This window comes from Sparus aurata, chromosome 12, assembly GCF_900880675.1.
Source record: "Sparus aurata chromosome 12, fSpaAur1.1, whole genome shotgun sequence".
Lineage (NCBI taxonomy): Eukaryota > Metazoa > Chordata > Actinopteri > Spariformes > Sparidae > Sparus > Sparus aurata.
The window spans coordinates 6414897-6425120 of NC_044198.1; the positions used below are offsets into that span (position 1 = coordinate 6414897).

A 10224-nucleotide genomic window follows, 5' to 3' on the forward strand; every position below is an offset into this window, starting at 1 on the left:
TGTTCCAGACACTCTGGCCGTCTGACAGTGAAAACTCCTCTGCTGTTTCTCAGCAACAGACTCAGTGGTTTGTTCTGTGTCTCATATCCAAGGTAACAGGCAGCAAGTGTTAAACTTAGCATGGTTTGCATCGACGTGAATAAATGGTATGTGATCCTCAACGAACAAGGGATTCAACAAAGTTACCAAGCAAAGGAATGAATTCTCAAATTGAGTTTGTTCTCCTAAATGAAGATGTTGCTCCTCGGTTTGGCAGCAAATTAGATTCACCCTCAGGGTAAAACAAGTGAGCTGCGGCACATATTCTGTGAACTCTGCTTCAGACAGATAGTGCAGAAAACGGATCACAGTACAATCCACTGCAGATCCGTCAACAAGCCACTATAAGACAATTAACAGATTTATTTTTCAGAATTAGGTAGTTATCTATATTCATATTTTACTAAAACCTGTAAAAACGCCAAAACCATGATTTATACAGCATTTTAAATGAATTTATACAGAATATAGTAGCACTTTATATCTCAAACCATTAATTGCACAGTAAAACACAATATACTTCATATGTTATTTTCATGAAATATGGAATCAAACTCCAACCTTACCCATTAAATTCACAGTCTTAAGATATATATTTTTTTATATTAACTATGGTGACGTTCTGGTTACCAGAGCTGCTGTTTTTTACCATAAAAATAAAATTTTTTTTACAGTGGACTAATAATTAGAAAACATATTTGCTCGATTATAGTTAAATGTTATAATCACACAGCGAGCTTTTATGATTTTAAAAGGGCTAACACTGTTGTTGCTATCACAGTAAATGTGGACTGTCTCTAATTTATTTTAATATAAATTTTAAGGAAGACTATTCAAGAAGTTCAATACATTTAAAATCCAAATGTAGGTAAATGATAACATTCTTTCAAAAAGTATTTTTCTCGAAGATGGAAGCTCATGCCTGACCTTGGGAAGCGTGTACTATCTACCAGCGTTTTCTCATCAGTCAGTGGATCTGGATCAGCTGTCTTTATGTTCTCTAACTATGGAACTTTGGCCATGTGACAACACGTAGTCATACATGGAGGGAGACCTTAACCCCTGCCATTGTTTGAATATGATAGAGATGGCCCTTCTTTGAAAATGACTATGTTTAAAAGTTTTACAGTTGTCATAAGCAAGGTATAAAGTACCCTCCTATGTTTTTCCAGTTTCCACCGCAACCCTGGCTTAGCAGGACTGATGTAATGGGTGATGACTGGACGGATCACTCGGTTGATGGTGTAAAGGCATTTTACCAGGTGATCAAAGGAAAGGAATGTCATCTCTCTTCATTTTAATTGCACCTCTGGGGACATTGCTTTCACCCACAGCTGTCTCCTGGAGACCAGAGGATGCGCTTCTGTGCTCACCTGAGAGAGTGTGAGGAAGAGTATTCATTCCTTCACTTTGCTATCAGAAGGAACCTTTCTACTCTTTTATAATTGTTGCTGGAATTAATACTCGTCCAGTTATTTTTTAAAAGGTATTTTTGTTAATTAGACTGGCAGCCAAATAAAATTTGTATCCTTTTGGAATAATTAAGAGTTACCTACATTTAATCTACCTGTGCTCCTCTGTTACAGTAAATACTCCTTTCATGCATTCACACACATCTGAATAGAGGTAAGTCAGTTTTATTACACAGAGCAACAAGTTGCATGCAGAAAGAGTAGTGCAAATAGCCAGAATTTTCAGAAAATCAGCATTGTCACTTTAGTCATTGTCCCAGTCGGCTCATGTTTTGTCTACTGCTACTTTCAGTCTTTTTACTGAAGCTGAAGCTTGAGATTCGCAAACTTTTCCATTGAAATGTTTTTTCATTTTAATGGCTTTGGCAATTCCATCAAGCCTTTTTTTATGCACAAATGGAAAATGTGCATAACAACAAGTTTATGATACCTATGGGTTTTGTCCAGCGAGATAATCTTCACAGATGAACACCACTTTTATGACTTTTTAAGCATAAATGAAATCGCCAGAAGTAAAAGGCTAATGTTAGGCCGTAATGAACTACACTGTGGTCGCATGACTTCATCATCACCATCGTCCAGTTATCAGAATGTTGCTGGTTCGATTCCCTAGGTCCACTCGCTGCATGAAGAAGTCTTGAGCAAGATACTGAACCCTAAATTGCTCCAGTGTATGAATGGGTAAATGTGACAAGTGTTGACTGGTAAAGTATTTACCAATACATTTTCACTTTACTATAAATTGATCAAGCTGTAAAGGTAGATATTAGAATAGTTTGCAAATTAAAACCACCTGTAAAGACGGATTAGTGGGTAGATGAGTTTTTGTGTTCAGCAGAATGACCTTTAATGTCGCCCACAACCTCTGTCGTCTGATTTAGCAGCTCATTAGCAACGACATGTAAACACTTCCTAATTGAAACGCGGGGTTAGGGTTAGGGTTAGGGTCTTAAGCTTGTGTGAACCACAGACCGAACTTATTTCAGGCATGTCTTAATGTAACATAACAATATGTACATTTCTGTTCATATAATTATGGCTCTGGTTTTAGCACATTAGCTGAAAAAGATGTGAAAAAAATGACATTATGTATTCATTCATTGATTCATTCATTGATTTTCTAGACAGGTTTTGGTCTCCCCAGTGTTAACCTTGCAATAAGAAATGTACATTATTGTAATGTTTTCTTTCTTTCTTTCTTTCTTTCTTTCTTTCTTTCTTTCTTTCTTTCTTTCTTCAGTATCTTACACATTTGTCCGGGAGGGAATGCATGTTGTCGCCATGGCGACACTTCCGTCAACTGAACCCCGTTGCTAAGCGGTATTCCTTGTTACTTCATTCAGAGGACGGGGCAACGTTTGGGAGGTTGTTTCCGGACAACTTGGCCCATTCCAGTGAAGTTATCTTGGTGTCACAATGACTGAACAGTCAGCCACTGTGGAAAATAAAGTTGGAAGATGTATGTTACACAACTGGGTAGAAGAGGTGAGTGCAGCTGGTGTGCATTGCGCAGTCAGCCTCGCTAATGTTAGCTAGCAGCCAAACGTCAGTCCAGTGTTTGTCAAACAGCGAATAACCGGAATGAACGTCAATTGATGAAAGCTATGACATTTATGTATATCATTTAAGTTTGGAGCAAACGTATTATCTGTTAGAATAATTAGCCATATCAAATTAAAAAACGTAGGCCACGGCTTTTAAGAGGTGTACACAGAACTAGCCCATCACTGAGTTGTGCTGTTTTCTGTGACCACATTATATATTTTAGTGCATATATCCATATCAGCGTAGATATGAGGACTCAACAGTGAAAGCAGGTGTTCCAGTCAACCACGTCATTAGTTAGTTAACATGCTCTGTGGAGGGTGTGTTGTCACACCCAAACTGAACTAGTCACACACTGTTTTTCTGTGGTCACAGAGTAGAGTTTAGGGGGGGGTCACACACTACTCAGTGGCATGCCAGCAGACCCTTTTCATGGCACACGTTTTGAGCAGGAAAAGCACAAGTGTGTCTCTTTTCCATCAAGTGTCAACCTAATCCACTGTCAGTGAGTGAGCGCTTTCCATACCTGAGCATTGGAACTGGCTCCCGTTAATGGAATGCGATCATCATTATTGTTGTCAATTCCACCCGTGCTGTTCTGCTTTGATAAGTCAAAATGTCTGAACTGTCTCACTATAATCCTTGTTTACATGTGTATGTCTATTTGCTGTCACACTAGACCAAATGTTTATATAATGTTAAAATGATAAAATACTGTTCAGACTACCAGAGAGGAGTTACAGGTGTATTTTGTGTTTTAGATAAATGGTAAAGCGTGTTTCATACAGTGACTGTGTGCATAATTCCATTCCATTTTGGTTTTGTTATGTGTCATTGTAGCTGTGAGGCTTTTCTGCCTGCTTGTTTCCTTGAAAGCTCAATTGAAAAAGGGTGACTGTCACACTATTAAAGCTGACATGTGCTCATAAAAGGCATTCAATCTATTTTCTCATTAAGTGCTTATACACAATACCAGAAAAACAGCGCAGATATTCTGAATGAAAGTCTCAATCACATGCCCATGGTGACCTATTCAGAAGGTTGTTTTTTTTTAAAATCTTAACTGACACCAAACTAAATGGTAATCAGCTTGCTTTTGCATAAGATAAACCATCACCTGTCAAATTCATGTGCAAAACAAATGAAGCACTATCACTGTGTCACCGCTAATTGTTGGTGACTGCAGCTGCCTTAGCTAGTTAGCTCAGTTAGCCTTGCAGTTGGCGGTTCAGACTTGGAGCAGAGGGACCAGGGGAGTGTTAATATTTTATTCTATTTGTTGTTTCCTATGTTTTATGTACAGCACTTTGGCCCAGCTGCGGCTGCTTAAAGCGCTTTATAAATAAAGTTGAGCTGAGTTGAGTTGAGTTGAGTTAATAAATATTACACCTATCAAAGGAGCTTTGGACCTGGATGTACTGGGGTAGCTAGTTAGCATGCTAACCTCTGTAGACATCTCTGCAACACAGTGCACAGACATCATGATGCCAGTCCTGCTATTTTTTTCAAATTATGTTAATGATTTTATTTTTTTTTATTTTTAATCAATCAATAAATGTTGCCCCTTTTAACAGGTGAATGGTTGTTTCTTTATCAAAATTGTTGCAGAGGAATTTTATTTTGACTAATTGGTTAATTGACAAATCATCTAATCCTAAACAAAGAACACAGATTCAGAAGAATATGGGTTTTTGTTTTCTCAAAGACAACACTTAAAAAAACAATAAAACAATTAACTACAGATTGCATGTAAAAATAAATAAATAAATGTTTTCCATAAAATCTAAACATGATCCAGAATCTTGAATTGAAGCCTGCATTCAAACATCATTAGCTTTAGCTTTATAAACGTAGTATTTATTGTTCATTCAACGATTATCCGCTTGTCTTTTGCAGACAAGTGGATGGAGCAGATCGCAGCTGACATTGGGCAAGCCAGTATTTATTGTATGCTTTCAAATTCACCTTGTTTGTATTTTTTCATCAAACCCTGTATGTCCTTGTACCCAGAGGGCCGTTGCAGCTCTCGACACAGGGAAAACAACGGCGCAAATCCAAAAACATGGACACAAAGGGATCCTCACATTGGACGAGGACTCTAAACTGGAGAATGTCACCACGTTTAAAGCAGTGTACATCCCTCCAAGGAGTCCTGGGGTGAGACTGCGGGGTATGTGTCTTTATCTTTCTACAGCCACAGTAAGAGACTGTTTCTTTTCATGTATATATATATATATATATATGTGTGTGTGTGTGTGTGTGTGTGTGTGTGTGTGTGTGTAGACTATATACAGTATAGAAGATATGTAGATTTCTATGTCTATGTTGAAGTCATTTTCTGTTTTACTGTTTAATAAATCTTTTTTCAGATGATTTTCTATGAATGCTCAGGTTGTCTATTCTTTTCTATTTCCATGGTTCAGGCGTCAGAGGCGAGCTTCTGGAAAAACATATTGCTCAGATGATAAGGTAAATCAACTATGAAACAAGTCTTTTGATGCTAAATAAAATATTACTGGATGTGGTTTGTTTGTGGAAACGGAGAACGCTGCCGTGACCGTGTCTTGAGGAAAGAAAACAGAAATGAAACACATTGGAGGAAAGTGATGTAATATTTACACGTCTGGGTCTGTTTTACTGTTCAATTGCAGCTGTAATGCCCTTTAAATCAGATTTTATGATGTTATTTTACATGGAAGCGAGTCATCCTTAATGGGGTTTATAGAGACTGTCCCCACAGATGTGGTTATTAACATCCCGCACAAGTTAACTGCTCATAAAGAATACAGAGCATCATGTCTCAATGAAAATGGCTTGTCCAAGCAGTAGACAGTGCCTCATCTCTCAGTCTTTAGCCATACACTAGATTTCCTGGACTGTACACATTGACTGGTTGATTTATACCAAGATCCTGTATAGCTAAGAGCTCAGAGCATTTTTCTAGGCTGATTTGTTGTTATGTCAACACAATTCCATTTTGAATACGGTAATAAACAGAGTAAGCCAGATCAGAGCTTTGAAGAATGAAAGAGTTTTGAGTTCAATGGGGCATATATAACATCACTCTCTATTAATACAGGTTTTAAATTTGACCCCAATGTACATGATGAAAATTGATCCACAAGTAACATTAAATGATATGCAAGGTTAACAAACGTCTTACATCACCAGTGTTAAAAGCCCTGCACACCATTGTTTCACCCACACGTCCACGCTGATTAGACCTCTCAGGACCGTGTGGGCTTGAACAGACTGTGCTTGATTGGTATCACCGTCACTCCTCTGTTAGTGTTCTTTCACCTGTTAGCGCTAGACAGCTTACACCATTTCCGTGGATACATGCCAGTTAACTGCCCCGTATCCCTGTTTCCCTCACTGCATTCTGGCAGTGTCAGCTCAATGAGAAGAAAGGGAGAACCTCCCCTCTGGGAGTATTTATGCCTTTTTCTTAGGGGTTTACAATATGTAATGGACCGATAAATTATTGGCCTGAAAATTATATTATCGGTTGTTGGCAGATAATGAAATTAAAGCTTAAAATAGCAACACAATTGCTGTTTTCAATACAGTTACACAAGGGTTTAGACAGGACAGAGAAAAACAAATATACAATATTAAATTGCCCATCGTTGCTCACTACATTTGAGCCTTTCTTACCCTAAGGTGTGGATAAACTACAGGTTAGGAACACATTTTTAGAATACAAAACTGTGAAATGATCAGTTATTGGTATCAGCAGAATTCAAGCCTTATAGTGCATCCCTATTTTTTCCAACAAGGTTACACTAATGTAACATATAAATAGCCTGAATTAGCTGTTTTTATTGCAAGTGAAAAGTGACACAACAAAACAACAAACGCCACGATCATGGCAGTTCATGAAGTAGTGATGACATATAATCTATTGATGTGGTCTTTTGGATCTATTTGACAATTAGATTAACATCTAATCGAAATCAAGATCTTTTCCCGAAGTTTAACCAAAGTGCTTTTCTTGCCTAAACCTAACCCCAGACTAAAGCAAACCTTAGATTCTGTTGTGACAGTCGTGGACTTTGTGCACCCTCTATTCACACTGACCACCTCCTGTTACTCCGGTCTTCAAATGTAGTGATTGATTCAGTTAAAGAAATGTGTTGTGGATATGAAAAAGTGCTTATGGTCACAACACCAATGTAAAATTTGTGTCAGTGTACACAGATGCTGTGGATTATACTTTGCGACAATGTTGTGTCCTGCCATTATACTATGTGTTAACAAACATTGTAAGGCTACTTGTCATTTTTGTGATGCAATAAATTAACTGTAATAGTGATCCATTTATTCTAACTAGGCAGAAAACATGAAATTATAACCCTTGTACTGGTATAACTACTAAATTCTGTTACATTTCCTTCACACTGGTATGAAATGGAATGCGATGGTGATGTGTTTGAAAGCAGCTTGATTAGCTGCAACATATGTCCAATAAAAGGCAGTGACTGTCTTATAAAAGACTTCCTGAGGATGGTTTCATGTTTCCTGGCTAAAGTTTCGGCCTTCCTCAATCACCAATCCTCCAAGCAGAAATAAGAGTAATGGAACATGTTGATGATTTCCAGGTCATCCAAGGATTGGAGAATAATCAAATAATTTAATTGGTATTCATCCCATTAGTGCATGAACGATGATATCACTTTAGTGGGCATGTTGGGTAGATTCTATGATAATAATAATGATAATAACAATTGTATTATTTTATCTAACGCCTATATGCGCCTTTGAAAAAATAAATGTAAATGTGCTGAAGCACAAAGAGGGAGTCCTCAAGTACTAAGGACCAAATAAAAGTTACTATGCACATTTACTCCAGTATTGTATAGATATACAACTCTGTAATTATGCTGAATGGGCCCCTGCAAAATAAATATTTTAACTTCAGGTATTTTTACCATCTTTTAATGTGTATACACATACATTATATATTATATATACCGTATTCCTACACCCAAATATTGCTACTTTAACTTAAATCAAAGATGTGTTCTTTTTCCACTAAGGCCAAATACTGAGGCTGATATTTTCTTGGTTTTTTTTTCAGTGAGAATATTCAAGCTGAACAGAAAAGGCCGACTCCCAAAACTGACTTCCGCTCCGCAACTCAGAAGGATTTCTTTGAGAAGGGATTTGTGCCTTGTACCCCTAAAACCACACAAGTAAGTGTATGCATACAGTTTATACTCTGTATGTGTATGCAAGTTCATGAACAGTGATGAGATCTAATCCTCCTCCTCCTGTGAATCTAAAACAATATGTGTTTTATTTTCTTCATTGTAAACTCAGTAATTTTGTCCAGGTCAAGATCCTGTAGGAATGATTTAGAACTGAACCTACTCCTACACACAAACAAACTTCTGTACAGCCGTCTACAACTAAAGTATATCAATACATTGTTGTTGTTTTTTTCACACAAACATAAAGAAAGCCTGTGAAAGGAGCAGACTTCTGGGAAGACTGCAGTCAAACAAAAACAATACATTATCACAAGTACCTTATTGTACATTATTGTCCTTGACAACAGCGTTGTTTGTCTTCAATGTTTCTCAATTTCTCTGAGTTGTAAAACGCGATGTTCCTTGAAGTAACCTGAGACAGTAACAGGTAATATTGTGAAACATAAAACCAGAAGATAACATTTTATGTTGTATCAACTTTAGATGAGACACGAATGAGAATTATGATCCACGAGCATTTTCATAAGGACTGCCGACACTCTGTTTGCACAGTGAGCCCTGGCCTTGGATTTCTGGAGATTAAGAGCGACAAAGACAAATGCAGCTGGGTTTTAGAAAACAAATCAGTGACCATTTTGATATTCAGTATAGTTTTGGTAGTTATTTCTCAGGTAGAAATGCCAAACAGTCCCTGGTTCCACTTTATCAAATGTGTATATGAGTTTTTTCCTCCTTCTCAAAAAAATGAATCATTTAATTTTCAATAAAAGGTAGATTAGTTCATAAAGACAATAATCCTTACCTTTAATACACATTACAGTCCCAACATATTAGCAGGGTAGTACTGCTTCAACAATAGGAGCAAAAAGAGGAAAATCACAGTCGCAGTGCCTTTCTTTTCACAGTGTGTTGTTGTGGTCTCATTTCCAGGTCCATGATTATAAAACCGACCAAGCTGTCACGTTTTGGAGTGAAAATTGCCAGCGGATACAGGTGTGTCACATCACTTTTTGGACAGTTTTTTTGTTTGTTTGGCTGAAACAAACAGAAACACGTGAAATAGTTTATGTTCATTTTAAGTTATTTATTTATGGAAAAGGGTTTTACAGCATGATCTATGTAAGACACATTTTCTCTCTGTAGTCTGCGCGTGCTTAGTGACCTCTTCAGAAATGAAATACCTCTCCGAATGGCAACATATAATGTCAGAGGAAAATGCAATGACAGCAGCAGCAGCAGCAGCAGCAGCTCTTAGTAGCTCTTAGAGTTGCAGTTAGAGTACCCACCTAGGTCAAGAGGAGCATGTTTATACACAATGAATTCAAAGCGCTTTCCCCCCCATTATTACACTATGTACTGTGCAGAGTGTTCTTTATTGTGTTGTGTCAGATGCTTCCCTCTTCATGTTTTCATACAAACTGAACATGTACATGCACAGCTTGTATAGTGAGATTCAGAGATGATTGATCAGAGTGTAACATAATCCTTGCATGCTTCTGTATCACAGGGTGTGACCGCAGTAAAGACCCAGAAAGCACCTTTTAGGAAGTCCGCCCTGTTCAGCACACCCATCAGTGAGCGGCTGGATGAGATTGAAGTCCCACCTGATAACTGAGACCAAATGTTAGACGATCCCATTGCATCACCTCAAGATCAGTTAATATTGAACATCTAAAACATGTGTACGCGTATCGTAATTCTCAGCAGCAGTGACATCTCTGGTGATTAGCTGATACTGTGGAGTCAGTGGTAGGGCAATATTTAAGCTCTAAATATCTTCACTACACATGTAAATAAAGTTTTCTTCTTTAGAATTGGAATGACTTTTTGAGTTTTAATATTACTGCCAGAAAAACAAAAATCTTTTGCAGAGACTCAGCTGATGTCATGTTGACAAAACACAGACCACAGTACACTGACGTTTGGACTTCAAACCTGCCAAACAAACTATCTCT

At 37.6% G+C, this 10224-nt stretch overlaps 1 protein-coding gene across 1 annotated transcript; it reads left to right on the forward strand.

The window, feature by feature from the left end:
- The first annotated feature begins 2805 nt into the window (after window positions 1-2805).
- spag8 (sperm associated antigen 8) lies at window positions 2806-10089 on the forward strand. Its single transcript, XM_030435096.1, has 6 exons — window positions 2806-2996; window positions 5067-5226; window positions 5480-5525; window positions 8137-8251; window positions 9200-9262; window positions 9777-10089. The coding sequence occupies exons 1-6, from the start codon at window positions 2928-2930 to the stop codon at window positions 9882-9884; spliced, it is 561 nt and encodes a 186-aa protein (XP_030290956.1). The 5' UTR covers window positions 2806-2927; the 3' UTR covers window positions 9885-10089.
- The last annotated feature ends 135 nt before the right edge of the window (window positions 10090-10224 follow it).

Excerpts from the sequence above, each read along its gene's own strand:
- spag8 (XM_030435096.1), top strand. The coding sequence starts at position 2,928 with ATGACTGAACAGTCAGCCACTGTGGAAAATAAAGTTGGAAGATGTATG. Across the intron at positions 2,997-5,066 it reads TACACAACTGGGTAGAAGAG|AGGGCCGTTGCAGCTCTCGA; the intron begins GTGAGTGCAGCT and ends CCTTGTACCCAG. Across the intron at positions 9,263-9,776 it reads AAAATTGCCAGCGGATACAG|GGTGTGACCGCAGTAAAGAC; the intron begins GTGTGTCACATC and ends TCTGTATCACAG.